This window comes from Pleurodeles waltl, chromosome 11, assembly GCF_031143425.1.
Source record: "Pleurodeles waltl isolate 20211129_DDA chromosome 11, aPleWal1.hap1.20221129, whole genome shotgun sequence".
Classification (NCBI taxonomy): Eukaryota; Metazoa; Chordata; class Amphibia; order Caudata; family Salamandridae; genus Pleurodeles; species Pleurodeles waltl.
Genome location: NC_090450.1, coordinates 714,879,699 through 714,902,031, shown reverse-complemented (window position 1 = coordinate 714,902,031; position 22,333 = coordinate 714,879,699). Strand labels below are relative to the sequence as shown.

At 47.5% G+C, this 22,333-nt stretch overlaps 1 protein-coding gene across 10 annotated transcripts in view; it reads right to left on the bottom strand.

Moving 5' to 3' along the window:
- Positions 1-22,333, bottom strand: part of POLM (DNA polymerase mu) — a 269,353-nt gene that overhangs the window by 178,475 nt on the left and 68,545 nt on the right. For 8 of the 10 annotated variants that reach the window (XM_069214376.1, XM_069214374.1, XM_069214379.1 and 5 more), the window contains 3 exons: positions 12,280-12,521; positions 9,917-10,094; positions 7,252-7,359 (listed from right to left, as the gene is read on the bottom strand). In XM_069214376.1, coding sequence (XP_069070477.1) covers positions 7,252-7,359; positions 9,917-10,094; positions 12,280-12,461 — 468 coding nt within the window. In that variant the 5' untranslated portion in view covers positions 12,462-12,521. Of the gene's footprint in view, positions 1-7,251; positions 7,360-9,916; positions 10,095-12,279; positions 12,522-21,793; positions 21,818-22,333 lie in introns of all 10 variants that reach the window. The other 2 variants (XM_069214382.1, XM_069214384.1) reach the window with 2 other exon arrangements.

The window sequence follows — 22,333 nt, the reverse complement described above, 5'->3', positions numbered from 1 at the left end:
ACTGTTAGACACACACTAACCTGTAGGGATATCCCCAGACCCAGACAACCATTCCCACTGTCTTGCTTCCAGGTGCTCACCTAATAGCCACACACAGTGCCTCGGGCCAAACATACCATCTGTACATTCATCTAATGATAACTCTTTCGGTTTCTTTACACCTGATCACTCCTGGGGGGGTGGACCAAAGCCACGTGTCTCATCAATGGCACCTATGATGTTGGGGATATGTCCCAGGGCATAGAAATCACCTTTCACTGTAGGCAAATCCTCCACCGGAGGGAAAACGATGTAGCTCCGCATGTGTTTCAGCAGGGCAGACAACACTCTGGACAACACGTTGGAAAACATAGGCTAGGACATCCCTGATGCTATTGCCACTGTTGTTTGAAATGACCCACTTGCAAGGAAGTGGAGCACTGACAGCACCTGCGCTTGAGGGGGGATTCCTGTGGGATGGAGGATAGCCGACATCAGGTCTGGCTCCAACTGGGTACACAGTTCCTTGATTGTGGCACGGTCAAGCCTGTATGTGATGATCACATGTCTTTCCTCCATTGTCGACAGGTCCACCAACGGTGGGTTCACTGGAGGATGCCGCCATCTCCTCACATGTCCACGCGGACGGTGCCTATGAAGGACAACAGAGAGCACAGAGTCAAACAACTCAGAGGTACGTACCCACAGCTTACACACAACACGAATCATAATCCAAAAAGTGGCCTGTATGTGTGTTGAGTCTAGGCCTAGGTATGTGTGACGCAGTTAAAAATGAAGCCATGTGGGCCCCTGAAATGGCAGCTGCCTGACCTCTAAAGTGGGACAATGGGATGTGAGGTAACTGCGCTGGCGTTGTACACCGTCGCGGTAGGTGGTCGAAGACCGCGGCGCAATGCTGCATTGGTTAACATTGGACCCTATGGGTCCCAGGAGCCAATGACGATGTACGCCGGCGGTGACGGTACGTACCGCCTGCGGACGTGACCGCCATTTTCTATCTGTGCAATCACTCGATACCTGATCTTCGACAGGAGAGGACCTACACTGCAAGTGCTGCTGTGACCTCGGTCTGGAAGAGACAATGGCTCGAGTGTCTGGGGAAAGGGCCCCTGCCTTCACATCGGACTCGTGAATGGGGTCCTCCCCCAGTACAAGCTACTCTACGGTCCTCCAGGCAAACAAGTAAGTACACTGGGAACATGCTGTATGGGCTATGCCTGTGTGGAGAGGGGTGGATGTAAGAAGGAAGGGGGGGGGGGAAAGAGTGCGGTGTGCATGAAACGACGGTGAGTGCATGTGCCACATGCCAAGGGTAGGGATGGGGGCCAATGACTGTGACGGTGCAGTTGGTAATACGTTTCTCTTCCCCCTGTACAAATCATGTAGGTCAGCGCCCACCAGAAGAAAGATATTTGGCGTGCCATCGCCAAGGACGTCCGGACCCTGGGGGTCTACCAGAGACGGAGCACCCACTGCCGGAAAAGATGGGAGGACATTTGCCGCTGGAGCAAGAAGACGGCGGAGGCTCAGCTGGGGATGGCCTCCCAATGTGGGGGGGGTGACCATCGCACCATGACTCCCCTGATGTTCAGGATCTTGGCGGTGGCGTACCCGGAGTTGGATGGGCGCTTGAGGGCATCACAGCTCTCATCCTGCTGATTTTGCGCGCAGTTGAGGGCTCTGGGTGGGGGAGGTGGGCTGTGGGTTTCCCTAGGCCAGGGCGAGTTTCTTAGGCAAGGTCCCTCCCTAAGGCAGGCCGTGTGGCACCCCACCGCACCTCTGTAGAGTGCCAAGTACACCTAGTCATGCCCCTGTCATCCATGTGTGCAGATGTCGTCCATAGCCTAGCAGGCCATTTCCCAGGAATTGAACAGTGGAGGCCAAGAGCGCGGCGTAGTGCAGGGGGCTTGTGTGTCTGTCGTGTCCGCCAACAGTAGCGGTAATGCATGCACTCAACATGTCTTTCTTCTGTTGTCGCCCCCCTTTTTGTGGTTTCCCTATTCTTGTGTGCATTAGCATCATCAGGCGGAGGAGCAGTGGCACCGGAGCACGAGAGGGCTGCATCCCACATGGCCATGGAGGGCCACACTACGGACTCGGACTTTCCCAGTGGGACGGAGGGCGAGGGGAGCTCCACGGCGGGGACAGGAGCGGAGACCAGCGACACGGGCTCGTCCTCTGATGGGAGCTCCCTTGTGGTGGCGGCAACATATGTGCCCCCCCCCCCCATCTACAGGTACAGCCGCCATCCCCCCTTCCAGCACCGCCCTCCCAGCAGCCCCCCAGCCTTTGCCCCGTGCCCGCTCACCCGGGAGGGTGGGCATCACCTTCACCCCAGACACCTCAGCCCCTGCCCCAGTCACCCCTGCTGCCCTCAGTGAGGAGGCCATTGACCTCCTCGGGTCCCTCACTGTTGGGCAGTCTACCATTTTGAATGCCATCCAGGGTGTAAAAAGGCAGTTGCAACAAACCAATGCATTCTTGGTGGGCATTCATTCTGGTCAGGCGGCCCTTCAGCGAGCTTTTCAGACTCTGGCCACAGCACTGATGGCAGCTATTGTTCCTGTGTCTAGCCTCCCCCCTCCAACTTCCTCCACCCAGACCCAATCCCCTGTACCCCAGCCTATCCCAAGCATACCTCTAGACCAGTATCCACACACGTCAACACACAAGGGAAGCTCAGGCAAACATAACCACCACACATCCCACAGGCACTCACGCAAGCATCAGACACATGCAGACACACCAACATCCACTGCCTCCACTGTGTCCCCCTCCTCCTTGTCTCCCTCCTCCCTCCCAGTCTCATCTACACTCACACCTGCATGCACTACCTCTACAGCCACTACTGCCATCACCAGCACACCCACCACCACACCCCGCTCACGTGCAGTCACCACCCCCACTACCATTCATACGTCCCCTGTGTCCTCTCCCAGTGTCTCTGTGACGCCTCCTCCCAAGATACACAAACGCAGGCACACACCCACCCAACAGCCATCCACCTCACGACAGCCTCCAGTGCATGCACCTTCACCCAAAGTCAGCAAACGAACACCTCCTACAACCACAACCTCTTCCTCCGCTCCCAAACCCCCTCCAGCTACCCGTCCCAGTGTCTCCAAAAAACTTTTCCTGTCCAACCTTGACCTCTTTCCCAGACCTCCCCCACCCCATCCGTCTCCTAGGTCCCGAACTAGCACCTCAACCACAACATCTCCGGGACCAGTGTTGCCTGTAGTCACCGGAATCTGGAGTGCACCGCCCACCAGGGCAGCCAGTGTGGCACAGAGCCACAGCACAGACAGTCCCCCACCTGTGAAGCATGAGAAGTTGGTCAGTGCCTGGCGGGAGAGGGGGAAGACTCCAGCCACCAAAGCCGCTCCCAGGGGTCACGTTGGGAGTGTGGAGTCAGCTGCGACACCTTCCAAGGTGGGGGAAGGGCCACAAGAAACCAGGAAAGTCTGGGAAGAGCAGCACAGCGGAGGACACCGCCATCATCCCCGCTGACCAGGAGGCCACAGCCGTCATCCCCGCTGCCCAAGAGACCACAGCCGTCATCCCCGCTGCCCAAGAGGCCACAGCCGTCATCCCCGCTGCCCAAGAGGCCACAGCCGTCATCCCCGCTGCCCAAGAGGCCACAGCCGTCATCCCCGCTGCCCAAGAGGCCACAGCCGTCATCCCCGCTGGGACAGAGAGGACTGCCAGCACAAGCCCCGCTGGGCTAGAGAGGACTGCCAGCACAAGCCCCGCTGGGCTAGAGAGGACCGCCAGCACAAGCCCCGCTGGGCTAGAGAGGACCGCCAGCACAAGCCCCGCTGGGCTAGAGAGGACCGCCAGCACAAGCCCCGCTGGGCTAGAGAGGACCGCCAGCACAAGCCCCGCTGGGCTAGAGAGGACCGCCAGCACAAGCCCCGCTGGGCCATGAAGGACCGCCAGCAGCTGAGTCACTGCAAAGGAGCCCGCCGCTCCAAGCACCGCTGAACAGGGCACCGCCGTCTCAAGCACCGCTGAGCAGGGCACCGCCGTCTCAAGCACCGCTGAGCAGGGCACTGCCGTCTCAAGCACCGCTGGCCCATGAGCACCAAGGGCACTGACGCTACTGAGTCTGTCACGGGCAGGATAAAGCACTCTGGGCACAATGCCCCCTCCAGAACCAGTGGAGAGATCCATCCACTACCTCTATCCTTAGCAGGATGAAGCACTCTGGGCACAATGCCCCCTCCAGAACCAGTGGAGAGATCCATCCACTACCTCAGTCCTTGGCAGGATGAAGCACTCTGGGCACAATGCCCCCTCCAGAACCAGTGGAGACGGTTATCCACTTGAGAGACTGTGGCTTTACACTCCCCAGGATTGAACAGTGGGCAACCCACCCACTGTAGAGACTTGAGAGACTGTGGCTTTGCACTCCCCAGGATTGAACAGTGGGCAACCCACCCACTGTAGAGACTTGAGAGACTGTGGCTTTCACTCCCCAGGATTGAACAGCGGGCATGTGGCCCTCTCGTGGATTTGGCGTTGTGCACTCAACCGGCTGAGGTGCCCCCCCTTTCCCTCCCCCTGAGGTGCCTGTTTTCTTGCTCTCTGATGACCCTGCAGTGTTCTCTCTGTCATGGTCGGGGATCTCGTGTGGGCCCAGTGTTCCACGGACTTAATTGGAGCACTATCTGGACTACTATGCTTGGTGTATATTTTGTTAATGGTATATATATATATATATATATATATATATATATATATATATATATATATATATATATATATATATATATATATTTTTTTTTATTTTTTTATTTTTATTTTTTTGCATACTTGCTTTTAATATATTACAATGGTTACACTCATTTCCTTTTGTCTTTGCATTCTTCCAGGGGGGTTGGGGGGTGTGACTATCATGTATTAATATGTATTAGTGTGTGTGTTGTAGTGGGTGAGGGTCGGGGTTGGAGTGTTGCGTGTGTGTGTGTCCCTGTTTTTTCCCTCCCCCCTCCCCTGTGTCGTAGGTGCAGTACTCACCGTTGTCTTCGCCGCTGGCATTCGTGCTCCTGGTAGAGGAGCAGGAAGACTATCGCAGGGAGAATTTGGAGTTCCGGCTCCATGGTGTCCTAGTTCCTCGTGGGGTGTGTAGAGGTGAGCATTTTCCCTTCGGAATCCTGTTTCCGCCGTGTTTTTATCTGCGGTGAATCCGCCCCAGAAAAGGTGGCGGATTGGTAGGTTGTGATACTGTGGGTGGTACTTTTTCCTCCACCTGTCTGTTGGCGGTGACCGCTGTGCTGTTTATCTGTACCGCCGTGGCGGTCGGAGTGTTAAAGTGGCTGTCTTTGTTGGCGGTTTCGGCCACGGTCGTAATTGCTAAGTTTTTACCGCTGGCCTGTTGGCGGTCTTACCGCCGCTTTAACACCGACCGCCAGGGTTGTAATGAGGGCCATAGTAATGTTGCTTTCTGACTTCTTTTTCTTCTTTATATAATATTATTGAAGGCTGCATGCAGGGACCGTTAGGTGCCAGAACCACTGTATGGTTCATGGGCCATTCTTTCATCGAGTAGGCTGCTAAACAGGTAGACTCCAGAGGAACCAGGTTTGAGTCTTGGCGTTGGCTCACCATTGAGAGAGTCTGGGCAAATCATGTAATCTCCCCTTGCCTAAAGAGAAAAATAACTAACAGAATATGTGCTTGTGCAATGTAACTGGTGCTCATGTAAAGTGTTCCAATAACTTCACGTTGAGATTGGGCTATATAAAACGGCAAAAAAAAAAGATTCTCGTTTGTTGTGTGGGATCAGATCACAAATGTATATCAGTTAAATAGTGTGTCAAGGGAAGAAATGAGACGTGGCTAGCTTCTTCCTACAACAGCATAGTTGTTCCCTGGTCAGGGTTACCAGAATTTTAATAGTACCACTGGATGAACATGTTTTAAATCAGAATTCATGTATCTTGCTAATGAAAGCAAAGGCTGACTTGTTAAAGGCGAAAAGCTCATATGAGGGTATCACACATATTGTGACTGAGTTAGTCTACTGGTATGTTTGGTTGGCGGGGATAGGAGGAAGCCTGCCAAGACTAAAAAAGCCTGTAATAATGTAAATATAGACATTAAGGTTTCTGTACATTGTAGGATTTTGGTATATTTAAGCAAAAGTACATTAGCATGGGACCCTACTCCGTTTTATTTAGGTGGAGCTTATTTATCATTTTTAGGTTAACAAATGTTATCTGTTGGAAATGCACAAAGTAATTGCAAAGACATTGGACGAAATTGTGCGGTTAGGGTAATGTTTTGGTTTGGTCTGTTTACGGGAGGGTTCAGGAAAACATTTACGTAGGGTTTACCTGGTTGGTACAGGCATGCAGGCAGATCTAATCTTGCCGTTAAAAAATGATTTGGATTTTCATTTTTTAAATGGAGTGCGGACACTGATGGTTGTATGCCGCTCGTTTTTCCTTCTCTGGCTCAACTTTTTGGAAGCATACATGCGCGCATGACTTTCAAATGTTTAGGACCTGCTAATAACAATATATTGATGACATTTTTCAGAAAATCATTTTTACTTTTTAACTGCAGGATTCACTTCGTCTACATAAAATAAAGCTCACTGATGTTAAAACTACAGTTCTGTCCTGACGATGACCCTATGATTAGTGCTCCTGGGTCAAAACATTACGTTTAAAAACATGGTATATGTGCACTGTTTCTTTGATTTCATAAAGCATTACTAATGTTCCATCTGAAGCCTGAAAACATCTAGCCGGCTGTGCATTTGTTTTGGGGTTAATCATTTATCCAAATGAGTTTATTTTTGCACAATTTCTGAGTTGCACTTTTTTTGCACTAAGGACTACGTCAATTCGTTGTTCTTCGCCACACCACGTTTTAATATCTAATGTACTCAATACAGGTATGAAACATAATGATGTGCTCCAGGTTTCCATCAATATGTGCAACTGATTTTTTTCTCACAGAATATTCTCTAGTTGGCATATGTTGTACATGTTATCCTTAGGGTGAACCGTTGTTTCATGTTATTCCTCTTCAACTTTGAGTTGCCCTTTTTTGCTCAGAGATGGTGAAAGAAACCAGGAGGGAAAGTGTGTGAGACAGTAAGCAGAGAGGTAAACAAAGACACAGCTGACAAAAGGCAGAAATGACAAGGGGCGAAAACAGACATGTGTAGGTAGAGGCAGCATTGAGTGAATGGGAGGATCAAAGCTGAAAGGGGGAGAGACCCTTTGGCGTTCCTATTACCGTGAGGATTTGGTTCCAATTGGGAAGTGCTGTCCGTCTCTGGCAGGCATATACTGGCACGGTTGGACCTTCTACCTCAGAAGCATCAGATTCCGGACACTGGCTACTCTGGATTAAAAGAGGAAGCCTGTCACTTGGAAAATCTGCTGTTTTAAGAAGGAACAACTTTGCAGCAGGCCCACTCACCCTGTACTCTTTTCAGAAAATTATCATATTTCCTGCACAATACCTTGGGGCTTCCTCCCCGACAGCCAGCATGCCCACGACATAATCAACAGCTCTGGCACAGATAGCACATCTATCTCATTCCTTACACCACCCACAAATCCAGTGCCCCAACACCATTTCATATAGTTCACAAGCTCAACCGCAGCACGTCACAACAAGGGCTACTATAGCATTCCTTACGGCTCCCCACAGCCAGAGCTGCTGCAAACTTCTCTTATCATCCGGACGAGTTAATTTATTTTTGCTATTTTACATAGCATAGACATGGCCCAAAGGCATCGGAGTGCTTCACAGCATACAGAATACAGGGTACAGCGGGTTACATTAATAGTAGTTGAACTCGGACATTAACATCAGAGTATGTATACAGGAGTTACCACAAGAGACAGTTACAATCTTAGGGCAGAGGACATGAACAGTTAAACAAAAGCAGATCAGGGCACACAGAAGAAAGTAAATAAGTCAGGTCGGGGTTGAATTACCCAAGATGTCTGTCAAATAGGAGGAGTTTGAGGACCTTTTTGAAGGTTGCTAAGCAGGTGGTTAGACGAAGTGAGGGAGGCAGAGAACTCCATATTCTAGTGGTGCTAGCAGTGAAGGACGGATTCATGTATTGTTCTCGCCTGAAGGTGGGGGTGGGGGTACAGGAGCAGGGTTTGGGCATTTCTTGAACTCCTACTTGCTCCATAGATATTCAGTTTCTCGTTGAGAAAGCGGGGTGAGGAGGAGTGGAGCACTCTGTGGGTGATACAAGCGATTTTGAATTGGGCCTGCGCATCAGTGGGGAGACATTGGAGGGTTAGCAGGGAAGAGGAAATGTAGTCAAATTTCTTGAGACCAAAGACTAAGCGAGCTGCAGCACGTAGGTTTGCTCTCAGTGGGCCTAAGTGAACTTTGGGAATGTCTGAGAGAAGGGCAATTCCATAACCAAGTCTAGTCTAGAGAGAACAAGAGACTGCACCAATGTTTTGAGGTCTTGTTCCGGAATCATTCGTCTGATGCCCCAAAGCTGCCTAAGTAGGTGGTGTGCGAAGTTGGCCATGGCTGCTATGTGGCTGTGAAGATTAAGACAATTGTTCACTGTGATGCCGAGTGATCTGGCACTCATGACAATGGCGGGCAGCCTACAAAGGCTGGAAAGTTGGCTATCCATTCTCATAATGGCGTCTTTGCTTTCAGAGTTGAGATCAAAACAAATTCTGTTTTAATTGGTTTGAGCTTTAAATGGAGGTTCGACATCCAGTTTTGAATCTTTAAAAGTGTATTTGAAAGCAGGACAACGTCCTCTGGGGATGAGATTTGGGTATGGTCGATATAGAGATGGAAGAGAATCCCAGAGTTTCTGGGAATCACACATAGTGGTTCTAGGTGGAGCATGAAGAGGGTTGAGGAGAGGATCGAACCTTAGGTTACCTTGGGGAATGCTGACTGGTCTCGAGAAGGAGTTGCCCATTTTCACAATTTGGGAATGGTTAGTAAGTAAGAGGAAAACCAGTTGAGGCCTGCACCTCCACATCCCATGCATAGTTCAAGAATACAAAGGACTTCATGATGGTTGACAGTGTAAAATGCAGCAGATAAATCCAGGAGGACCAGGAGGCAGGAGATGCCCGAGTCGAGGATTCTAAGGGAGTCATCGGCTAATTGGAGGATCGCAGTTTCTGTTCTGTGACCCTGGCGGAAATCTGGCTGGAGAGTGTCTAGGAGGTTGTTTGTTTGGAAGTGTGAGGCTAGTTGGGATGTTCCACAGCTTTCAATGACTTTGCCTAAAAATGGAAGTGTAGAGACTCAGTGGTAGTTGTTCAGGTTCTCTGGATCAAGAGGTTTTTTTTGTTTTGTTTTTTTTAAGAGCGGAATGATGTGACACATTTTTGTTCATTCAGGGAAGAGGCCCTGATTGAGAGAAGAACTGACCAAGGTAGCCCATATGGGGAGTATGTGTGTGTCGCAAGAGATTTGCTGACAGATCCTGGAGTAGCATCCAGATGATGGTTTGAAGGTTTTATTTTAGAGATAGTTTGTAGCAGGTCCTGCTAGGAGATTGGTGATAAAGAATACCATGATTGTATTGCTTGGCATGGTAGCGACTCAACCATTTCAAGAGTAATATGGATGCCTCTAACTTTTTTTTAATCAAAGAAATCCACAAAGTCATTGCAATGGGCCACTGGCTTAAGAGCCGAAGTGATAGCAGGGTGAGTAGACTATGAAATAACCTCAAACAGGCGATTCAGTCTATTCTTTGCAGAATTCATGAGGGCTCTTATATGGGAGGGTTTGGTCTTTGTATTGTTTTCGCCATATAAAGGCTATAGTGCCTCTGCAGTCATTACAAATACAAATCACCCTACATTACACCTCAAGCTAACATTCCTATATCAGACGCTGCCCACAAGTAAGCGTACAGGTAGGTGTAGCTGTCTTTCTCTGAACTCACCACCAAGCAATGTCGTGGTTCAATCAGAACCGGAGAACCAGAAGCCATGCTCTCTGTGAACCAGGACACATCCAGAAGTGCAGGTGTGTCCAGCCTGCCTGGTCCAGGTTGAGCCTGCAGCCACTCACAAACCTCATCTCTGGTGTTCTGCTCGGAGACCACGTGAGTAACAGTGTCACTGGTGGGAAAAAATAACTGATACAGAATCACATAGACAAACAAATGCTATTTCCCACAAGCAAAATGCAAAGTCCGATAGTTTGAGAGAATTCTCACCAAAGATACAGAACTAATCCTAATGATGGATGTAGGAACACAGGCGCATCAATCTATCACTCTATTTTATTCCATTCTGAGCTTAGAGGCAGCAACACAAGACCTTAATTTCACTAGTCATCATGCTCTCCACTGATCTCGACTTTCCAGTGCATATCCCATCTCCTCCACATGGCTCTCAAATTCTCTACTCCCTGTTAGCATCTGGCTCCAGCTACCCGTAAAGAGTTTTTTTTCCTAACTCCTTTTCTCACCTAACACCCTGTACCACCTCTTTACTTTCATTTACTAAGACCATTGCCTCCAGTTCTCACCTACCCTGCAAAAACTAACTACCATGACATGTACAGCCAGATAGGTCTCACCTTCAAGCAGCTTCTACAAGCTCCTCAGAAGCCTTCCTCCTTAACTTTCCCTAGAAGTCTCACTTCCTCTGCAACATCATGGTGAGATTTAAGAAAGTGTGATAACCAAACTATAATTAAAAGTGTCAAAACGTTCATGCCAACTGGAAGATGTAAAAATATACCACTGATAATTTGGCTTCTCACTAATGATTCCCAGTCTGGGGTTTGTTGTCTTCCCGTTCAGAGGGCATGGTCTGGCAGTGGAGGATGGACTATTCCTACTAAAGCAGTTCCTAGACTGTTCAGCATACAGTTGCTCCCTAGGTGGAGAGGCAGAGAGCAAGTAAATTATTGATTGTAACGTGTCACGAGCAACTGCCCATAACTGAGTTCTTTTAAGCATTCCATCCATAAACAGTTGTTTCTTTAATGTGATATCCTAAATGTACTGAATATATACAGGCCTGGGCCTTAGTTGCATGCACTAGGCTTCAAGATGCACCTCAAGGGTAAGGCTCAACAAGACTGAAACTAGACAGGGTTGCCAGTACTCTCCTTCTCAGGGGATGATACCTGACAGTTTGGGAGTCCAGGTTTTTTTTTTTTTAAGCATGACCAACTCTAACTTGCATATGGTGGTTTCCCAACTGGATGTGCACATTGAGCAAAAGTAGGATGGGATGGATTGCACCCCGAGCAACAGCCCCTTGCTGTGAGACTGTAAGAATCCCACGCATCAACTTTTATTGTCCACAAGTACCAACATATATATTGAAATACCACCAGGAGTAGGTGCATGTGGGGGGAGGATGTAGACAAAGATAGTTGGTTGTCTCCTCTCATTAGTTACCCGTCCTGTCTCAGTAACATGCAACATTTAAAAAGCTTTGAATAAAAATGAAATTAAAAAAATGCTAACTAAACAATGAACGGGTAATAGGGTGCAAGTGCTAAAGTAAGCTCAGATAATTGGGTTTAATTACTCCTGACGTAGTTCTTTAGTCAAGTGAACACTAACACTCCATCCCTCTAACTTAACTTCTAATTTTTTGTTACAAAACGCACAATTCATGTTCTCCAGCTGTGAGAAAATGTTATGCTTGAGGGACGCCAAGATAGCAGTATTTCCCCTACAGTCCAATATCCAATAATGAGCCTGCTGAAACAAGGGTATCGGTCATCAGTGGCACCTACTGTGTCCAGTTCTGCCAAGGGAGGCCTGGTCCTCCTTTGTGTTTTGTCTTGTGTGGGACACCCGGGGTATATCACTTCAGCAATACCTTCTGCTGTCAACCAAAAAAGCATAATATTTATTCTTGTATAGATATACCTATAATTTGTTCTACTCCAACAAATGTTGCACAGACCTCATGAACCCTCATGTGAGTAACACTGAATCAAAACCATGTAGTTGGCAAAACATTAGCACCTCAACAGCATATCTCTCACTCAACTAACGTACATCTACTAATTACCCAAAACAAGTGGGGTTAAACATACCCTCACTGCATCAAAATTATGCAACTGATGTCTGTCTAGAAAATACTTCGGAGGATGGGCAATTGACAACCTGTCACCCCAGAAGGTGTACAGAAATGGTAAATATGCACCATACAAATGCTGATAACAAAACATCAGAAAAATGTTGGTACTGTGGTTTCAGAATGAGGGCAGGGAGTGAGAAAATGGCTAGAAATTAAATCAACAAAGTAGATTAAACAAAATGCCAGGTGCGCTTACCTGTAAACCGCTTCTACACGGAATCCTTTTGACCTGGCTAGTTTGCTCAAGAAGGCCCGCCGGCTACTCCCCATTCGTTTTTCTACCAGGAAGATCCCAACCTCAGGGAACCGGACAGCTCCCTGACTGCTATCTGCCACCGCAGGTGGAGGACGCCTTCTCTTCCTCAAAGGGAGTGTCATTATAGACAAGTGCACCAGTCTCCGATCAGATATTGCTCTGTGTTCCTAGATAACGCCATACTGGGGAGGAAATAAAGCAATGTCATTAAAGCCAGATCAAAGTTCCATGAGAATCCAATGCAGCCTAATATCTCCACTTTTAGAAGGCATTATACCCAGACCCATCCCTAGAGAAGCAGTCAGCCCTTCTTCTCCTGAGATTCAAGTATCGAGTACAGCCTCGTCATTCCCTTGAGGTGTCAGTACTGAGAGATCTTAATCCCTAAAGGCTCAAGTACAACTCCATCCCTTTCCCCAAAGACAACAGCACAATCAGATTTTATCTCCTCACAGATGTCACTACAAGCAGCCCACTCCCTCGGTACAGCAAGGAGTACTGTTAGTTCCTCCCCCCCCCCCCCCCCCCCGAGGTACGAGTACAACCCATAGCCACCTCCACTTGATGCCAGTTCAGCGGAATCCTTTTCCAAGCTTTCTATTCTGCCTGATCTTGGTCGCTAGGGGTTAATAATACCTCATCCCTCCGCCTACAGATGTCAGTGGACCGGATCCCACTTACTATAATGGTCAATACTGCTGGATCTCCATCTGCAGGGAGATTAGTTCAGCAGGATGACCATCTCTAGAGAAATCAGTGAAGCCTACCTACTACTTTGAGCTGTAGGTGCACGTGTATCCTCTCACCCCCAGTCCCCTCTAAAGACATTTCAGTAAAAATGGATAATTCGGTCTTCCAAATGTAAGAACAGTCAAGTGTCCCTTAAATCTGAATGTCTTTGTAACAAAAAAATCCAGTCTCAAAAAAGTATTAGTATACCTCGAGTCCCTTAGCTCCAGAGGACAATACAAACCCTTTCCTAGAGTATGTGAAAACCGGAGGTCACGCGAACCTTCTCCCTCTTAAAATTAGTGCAGTGAGACACCCCTCCTTAACAAAACACTGCACGTTGTGGCATCTGAATTATGCAGTTTTAAGATGTAGTTTTCTCACTGCCTTATATTTATTGTATGTATTATTCCTACGATTTTATCATTCACAAAGGCTGAGTAAACAACCCCTAACCTCCCGTCCTCCACTTTACCACACTAACCCACTTTGATTTTTGGTCTGTCACTCACCAACGCTTCAGTTTCCTCATTCAAAATGGAACAACATCAGCAGACAAGCGGGTCACTTCTTCAACAAGAGAACACTTCCCCTTTTTTTCCGGTTGGATGCCTAACGCGTGATCGCCCCTTACCAATGACGATCATATGTCATGGGGGTGGTGCTCATCGTGAGATCATATAGCACAACAGCAGCAGCAATGTAGACCATTATTGCAGGGTTCAATATGACCCAGCTCCCCATCTGTCCATAACACAGACCACCTGGCTTTCACACCGTGGATTCTCTATCAGCAGTATTCCTCCCTGGCGCCTGTCACAAGCCTTTTTGGACTCCTCTGTTATTTTATCGTCCCTTCTACTGCAGGCTGTGCGTGCATTCATTATTCTTTACGTCAACATACATTTCTTATGGTTACTTGCTAGTGCCTCCTGCTTCCAGCCGTACACTGAAACCTCTGACTGTAGAAGTACTCTTTTGCTTAGAAAGTAGTATTTTGGGGTGTATTCACTGAAGGAACTTCAATCCATCCATTATTTACGGTTGTGTCTGTGCGCTGTACGTACAGCTGTATTATTATATATACTCTTAGTTGCATTTTAGAAACTTCCGTGTATGCGTTATTTTATCTGCTGCGATGTGGAGAAAGTAAGAGCTGTGTCAAGGGCCGGCTTTTGGGCGGTGCGACCGCACCGGGAGCTGACCTCAGGGGGGCGCTGTGTTTAGCAATAACTTCCGAAACTTGCGATTTAAAAGCACCTGCTTAAAAGTTCCTTGAGCGTTTAGCCTTCAAGAAACAATTAAAATGTCAAGATACCTTTTTTGACTAATGTTCCTACTAGGGAGAGAGATGGGAGTTTTGCCTAGTGCCATCTTTGCCTCAACTTAAAGTAGCATAGAGGGTTAATACGCCTGCTGCAAAAAACTGAACGATGGTGTATATTTAAGAAAAGTGGCGCTGCACACAGTGCAATGCCACTTTTCTTGCACCCCTTAGCGCCCCCCTAATGTCACAATGTGTGCATCATATTTAAAATATGGTGCACCATGGCAGTAGTTAGGGGACTAGCATCAGAATTTTTTACGCTAGTCTGACACTTTGCACGATTAGCGTCAAATTTTGATGCTAATCTTGCAAAGCACCCAGAGGCCCATTGTAATCCTCCTTTTAATGCCTGCTCTGAGCAGGTGTTAAAAGTGCCGGAAAAAAATGACGCAAAGAAATCTGTCTGATTTCTTTGAGTCATATTTTTGGCCTCCCTAACGGGGGATGCCCCCTATGCATACATTATGCCTGGCGTAGGCATAATGTAGCGCAAAGGGTTACGAAGTGGTGCAATGCATGCATTGCGCCTCTTTGTAAATATGGCGCAGTGTTTTTGGCCTTCTAACGCCACATTAGTGTAAAAAAATTACACTAATGTGGCGTTAGAATGGCATTAGGGGCTCTTAAATATGCCCCTATGACAGTGCTTAATTTATGCTAGATGTTTCTGGTGCGGAGCACCCGCACTTATTTTTGAGGGCCAGTGCTTATTTTTCTGCCTCAAGCATTTACTGTGAGAAAAAGACACATATGGGAAAGACGGAGGAAGAGAAAAACAAAAAAGCGTCACAATGGGAAAAGGCAGTAATCCGCAAGAGTAAGCTGAAGGGGCAGGGAGCGCCTGTAAATGGATTGAAGAGGCCCGAGATGGCTTCAGGATTACGCTGCCTCTGTATTCCGTGTTCACACATTTAATTGCAGCAGCCGCATGTTTAAAGAGGAGGGCTTTGGGCACCGGCACCTTTTTATTTACAAATTAAGCACTGACTTAAGGGGCATATTTGAAAAAAGTGGCGCTGCACACAGGGCTATGCCACTTTTCTTGTGCCCCTTAGCACCCCCTCAACGCCACCATGTGCTTGTCATATTTAAAATATGGCGCACCATGGCAGTAGTTGGGGACCAGCATTAGAATTTTTTATGTTAGTCCGGCACTTTGCAGGATTAGCATCAACATTTTTTTTGCTAATCCTGCAAAGTACACAGATGCCCATTGTAACCAGAAGAAGCCTTCTTTTAATGCCTGCTCTGAGCAGGAGTTAAAAGTGCCAGAAAAAAATGACGCAAGGAAATCTGTCCGATTTTTTTGCTCCACTTGCCCCCAACCCAACAGGGGGATGGCCCCTTTGAATACATTATGCCTGGCACAGCCATAATGTAGCGCAAAGGGATACAAAGTGGCGCAATGCATGCATTGCACCACTTTGTAAATATGGCACAGAGTTGTTGGCCTTTTAACACCACGTTAGCTTAAAATAAAACATTACAGTAATGTGGCGTTAGAATGGCACTAGGGGCTCTTAAATATGCCCCTAAGGGGCATATTTGAAAAAAGTGGCGCTGCACACAGTGATGCACCACTTTTCATGCGCCCCTTAGCTCTCCCCTAACGCCACCATGTGTGCGCTGTATTTAAAATACGGTGCAACATGGGGGCAGTTAGGGGGAAAGTGACAGAATATTTTACGCTAGTCTGGCGCTTTGCAGGATTAGCGTAAAATATGTTGATGCTAATCCTGCTAAGCACCCAGAGGCCCATTGTAACCAACAGAAGTCTCCTTTTAACGCCTGCTCTGAGCAGGCGTTAAAAGTGCCAGATAAAAATGACGCAAAGAAATCTGTCAGATTTCTTTGCTCCATTTTTTGCCCCCTTAACGGGGGGGATGGCCTCTTTGCATACATTAAGCCCTGCGCAGGCAACATGTAGCGCAAAGGGTTCCAAAGTGGCATAATGCATGCATTGCACCACTTTGTAAATATGACCTAGAGTTTTTGGCCTTCTAAAGCAACATTATCTTTAAAAAAAAAATTACAGTAATGTGGCATTAGAATGGCACCAGGGGCCTATTTGAAAAAAGTGGCGCTGCACACAGTGCTGCGCCACTTTTCATGCGCCTGTTAGCTCTCCCCTAACACCACCATGTGTACGCTGTATTTAAAGTACGGCGCAACATGGGTGTAGTTAGGGGACTAATGTCAGAATTTTTGACGCTCGTCTGGTGCTTTGCAGGATTAGCATAAAAATTGTTGATGCTAATCCTGCAAAGCACCCAGAGGCCCATTGTAACCAATAGAGGTCTCCTGTCAGATTTCTTTGCGCTATTTATTTGGCCCTCCCTAACAGGGGAATGCCACCTTTGCATACATTATACCTAGTGCAGGCATAATGTAGCGCAAAGAGATACAAAGTGGCACAACGCATGTGCCACTTTGTAAATAAGGCATGGCGTTTTTGGCCTTCTAACGCCACATTAGCATTAAAAAAATGACGCTAATGTGGTGTTAGAATGGCGCTAGGGGCTCTTAAGTATGCCCCTATATTTTAAGTGGCTAGCTGAGTGGATTAGTAAAGCCAGCCTTTACAAGAGCTTTAAAACACATGAATGTATGTGAAAGGGAAGAGATGGAGAGAGGAGGGTCACATTCGCCAGGTGGTAGTGAGTGAAACCGAGGAGAAGGTCATGGGGTGGGGGGCGCTACAATAAACTGTTGCACAGGGCGCCACCAGTCCCAAAGCCGGCCCTGGCTGTGTCCGTTGATTTACAGCGCTGGGGCATTTTTAACCAGCACCCAAGGGATCGAGACTACCCATCTCTTTGAGGGGCATCTTTTAAGTCCCCTATAAATTAGGTCTTTCACTTCTACACAAAGCGGGGAATCGCTGCTTTTATCTGTACATGATAGTAGTAGTTTGCGTGCTGTGCGTGGTCCCCTTCAAGCTGCGTGTGTCCTGCTTCACAAACATGAATGCAGCCACTCCAGAAGCCAGGCCATCTGCTCTGAAATAACCCTTCTGAAACCAGTTGGCAACCTGTTTTTTCCCCATCTAGGATCTAACCCCCGGCAACAACTTGACTTCACACTTTGGCTGGGACTACGAGGTTCAAAACAGACGCCCATTTATCAGGTCTGTCTTTCCATCAGTGCCCTCCACTATGCTTAAAAATTGGTCTTAAAGTTCCAAAGATTTATGCTAATCTCGAGTACCTCATGAAGCTCTGCAGTGCTTGATGGGAGAAGGCATTGCACCCGGACTTCCTGTTCCACCCAGTGACTGTGAAGATTACATACGGTGGAGAAGGCCCTTCTGCTCTGCCTTGATTTGAAAAAGAGCAACAGCGTTGTCAGGAATATGGAAAAGCACAGCCTGACGATGAGGACTAAACTGTCTAGGCAAAACGAAACCTGTGCTGAGTGAACCTGACCGGCAGCAATCCGGATCTGCAGCACAGCTGACCTAGAATGAAGCAGAAGCATCAAACTGATCTGGAGAACTGAAAAGGTTAATTCTTTTCATCTAGGCCACCCCCTCTTTTTCCCTTCACCACATCAAACTAGGAAAAGGCAAAACTACATTGGCAACATCCTTATAGACTGGTCTTTTATTATACTGATTGGACAAAGGAGATTAGGTCTGACAGCCAGCTCTTTGTTGGGTACAAGGTCAGTAAAAAAGACAAGGCGGTTCCAAAGATGACCTTATCACACTAGATCCTCCAGTGCATTAAAATGTGTTAGGAGTCTTATGATATTGCCAAGAAGAAACCACTTGTGTGAATCTGTGTTCGTTCATCCAGAGAAAAGTCTTCAACTTCAGAAGTGGCCAGGTGTGTTCCCATGGCCGAATTTTGTTGTGCAACAACTTAAGCTTCTCTTCACACTTTTTTTTGCAAAGTATTGTTGCTTGGACTGGGAAATGAAAAGTGATGGGCATTTCACTCATTCTGTGCCGCAGGATTTCCTCATCCGACTACTCCTTTAGACCCATCACCTGGGACAAAGGAGTACTTTTGGGCCCTGTATTCAAAAGATGAGGAATCTGTGCCTAGAGTTCGCCATAAGAAGAAAACTTTACTTACCATCAGTAATGATCTTTCTGGTGATACTTTTGTTTTCCTCACTCCTAGCAAACACCTTCCCGCTTTGTAAGCTGTTTATAGGCAAATGGTCTTGATAAGATTGCACTGAAGTTTGTTACACTGTGTAGGAAGCTGGCTCTCTATAGGGCACTACAATGAAGTACACTGTGCACAGTCCAGTGGATCTCCAAAGGCTTGTAAAGACAGAAATAAATAGGTATATCTTTTTTTGTGGTAATGTGGGCGAGCATTTAGACTTATTAAGGAATTGTGTTAAGCATTTGTTGTACTGACAGAAGCAATAAATGAGAGACATACTGAAAGAATAAATCCAAGACCGATTTAGAAAAATAACAGTTGCGTTTATATATGCTTTGAATAAAAGAACTTTGTTATAAGGTAAGCAGTTTTTGTATTAAAGATACTTTGTCATTTCAAAAATCGACACAGTCAAATTTTCAGAGTCTTCAATGGTAACCTATGGGAGGAAAACAAGAATGAAGTTTCACAAGTACACAACTAACAACCTCAGTCTTCAGGGTTTTAGACAGACATCGGGCAAGGTTCAGGTTAGTACCAAGAGTAAACCCACAGCAGCACGGGTGGCTGGGTGCACAGGTCAAAGTCGGTGCCCAATGTTAATTAATAGAGACTGGGGGGAAGGAGATGAAGACACACTGCTCCCCGGTAAGTACACAGGCTGTCAGAGGTTGAGGCAAGCACGAGGGGAGAGGCATAAGAGTGGCAAAACAGAGTTGGGCACCCAATGCTATTCAGTAGAGACAAGGGGTATCCGCTAAAGGGCTGGTACCAGGTGAGTACAGGGGGGTCATTGCTCGATCTCCTGGAGTTGAGGTAAGTACAAGGGGAGCCACAAGGCAGTACCAAACTTACACACTCAGCAGCACAGCGGCGGCAGGGTGCAGAGTACAAACACAGCATCAGGCGCCCTATGCCTCAATGGAGGAGATCATTTTCAGAAAAAGGCTGCAGGCTTTGGCCATAAGGCAGGATGAGGTCAACCCACAGCTGCCCAGGTAAGTAGAAATGCCAGGGGTTGTGTGGACACTGACAGTCCAGCTCCCCCAGACCCAGGGGCTCTTGATGCAGGGGTGTCTTTTGGCATTAGAAAACAGCTTACCTGGCAGGTTGCGGCCAGGGGGGAGTCCTCAGATTTAGGCTGCAGGCGTCGCTGTAGAGGTCGGCAGAGGTCAGCCCATGGTGTACTCTTGGTTAGAAGTGCAGGGGAGTCTTCACTGGACTGGTGGCCAACCTGGACATGATCCAGGGCGTCAGGTACAAAGATGATTCCAGGTGATGGTTTCGCTGTTCCTCAGGCAGACTTCTTCTTCTTCGGAGATGGCTTCTTTTGGACAGGTTTGCTGGAGTTCTTGTTCTTTATCAAAGCAGGCTGTCCTCCCAAGGCTTTGGAGGTCACTGCGCTGCAGGACAGTCGTCTTCTGGGTGCAGATCAGATTCTTGAAAGTCTGCGGACAGGCCGGTAAGGCTGGGGCCAAGTCAGTTGGTGTCTTCAGTCTTCTCTGCTGGGGCGACCTTTGTGTTGTCCGTCTCTTCTTAGATCAATGGAAATCTGATTCTAGGGTTCAGGGGTGCCACTGAACTTAGGGGTGTTAAAGGGAGTGTCAGGTGGTAGCCAATGGGCTACTCACCTTTAGGGTGACTACCCAATTCCTATGCACACTTCCTTTGCGAAGTGGGCATAGCCCTAACCCTGTTGACCCAATTCCTTCCACACAAGATGGAGGAATTTTACAAAGTAGTGTCCACTTCAATGGTCCACATTAGCGGTGGGACTGGCATGAAGTGGGCACTCCTCCTAATTTAACTATTTTTACTGCCAGTCCGGACGCCGAAAATGGGATGAGGACATGGGGGCCGGCCTGATGTATATTTGGAGAGGCCTGGTTCACATTTCAAAGGCGGCAAGGCCTTTGAAGCTTCCCGCCATGGCATGTCCATCCTCCCTGGGAGAGGAGGTCACATCTCTGCTCAGAGTAGGCCTTTGTTCTGAGCCCTCAAGAGCACTGGCTTTCACCTCAGGGGCCAGAACTCTGAGGTGGCTGCACTGGTTTTGACCAGTCGGTGCCCACACTCGGAGTTGGTAGGTTTTCAGGGGGCAACCCTAAGGTGCCCTGTGTGTGCATTTTTTAATTAACATGCACTGGGGTCAGTGAGGGGTTATTATTCTGAGATGTTTTATACCAGACATCCCAGGATTCAGAGAAGAGATCATGTAGCTGGGGAACTCGTAATAACAAGTGCCCATTGCATGCATTTAAAATGGCTTCCCTGGACACTTACTATATTTGAGAATTGACAAAGACATAGCAGGGGCATATCTGCTCATGCAGATACGCCCTCACATGTAATATAATGCACCCTGCCTTAAGTATGTAAGGCCTGCTAGAGGAGTGATTTACATATATTGCACGCAGTGGTTAGGGGACATGGCACACAGGCTGTGTGCCATGTCATGTTTTCATTTTAGTTCTGCACCAAGACACGCAGCCTGCAATGGCACTGCAGTGTGCACTCGATGACAGGGTTTCTGGGGGTGGCACAACCTGTGTGCAGCCCTCTGGGTTCCCTCTTTATTTACCCCATCCCCTAGGTACCAGGGGTATCACTTACCAGGGACTTACAGAGATCGCTAAAGGTGCTGCTACACAAAAAGAGATTGCTGGGAGTATATCGACCCCACACAATCTCCCATTCCCATGACACTATAACACAACGAGTGTGGGGGATACTAAGGACACTTAGTCAGAGGTTAGTAGGTCGCCGGTTAGGCGGTCTACTTCGTAAACATGGAAAACGGTATTGACATTTGAGTGTTGAGGGGCGAGTTCCCTTTACGGACTAGGTGGTCTTACACACATTATAGTGTCATGCTTCATCATTTGACCACCTAGCCCCACCCAACTAAGATGATACCACCTGGGCGGACTCGACCTCATTGTTAAATGAACTCTGAGGGAGTGCTGAAATTCTATCTTTCTGGATAAAACGGGGATTCAGTTGAAGGAAAAATAGATACTGAAATTACCTCACAAATCACCTATAAGCTATAATACTTTAATGAAGGTATTTGTTGGTAAGATTTAAGGCAGTATGTGACGGACATGAATATAATGGTTCAAGGTGTCTTACAGAAATCTATGACCAACATGTATCTGCCCTCTTCTATAGCCGAAAACAGTCTGGGGCATTAGTCAGGGTCTAGGATCCCTAATGTATATGGGGCTAACTGAATATGATAGGTCGTGAGCATATGCATTAAAGTGCACACAGGGCCTACCTGATTGAAGTGTCTGAGGGAGGCCTAGAAGGGAGAACAAATTGAATGAAACATCAAACTGTGGTGTATATGGTGCACAACATATACAGTGAGGGCCAGACAAAACACTTATCTGCTTGTCCATAGAGTGTGACTACAAGGAACAACTCCCCACCCTGCGTTTCAAGATTTCTTTTAATACCCAGCCAAGGCTGAGGGGTTTTAAGTTTCCTACTTGCACTAGCGGTCTGCTGCAGCCTTCTATGCTACTGGTGTTTGTAGTCTGTGTACTATGAGCACAGCAAAACACTTACTTCCTTGTGTTTGACAATAGAAATATTGCACATGACAAAGACATATAACTGACCTTGACTTATTCAGTGACACACAACCTGACTTACTCTTCATAACGGAATCATGGTTGGGAGACAACATGGCTCCAATGTTGCATGAAGCTGTTCCGCCAGGCTATCAAACTGTCACGCAAAATTGCATAGGCAAAAGGGGAGGTGGACTAGCTGTTAATAGTCAAGGAAGAAATAAATGTCACCAAAGCTGACA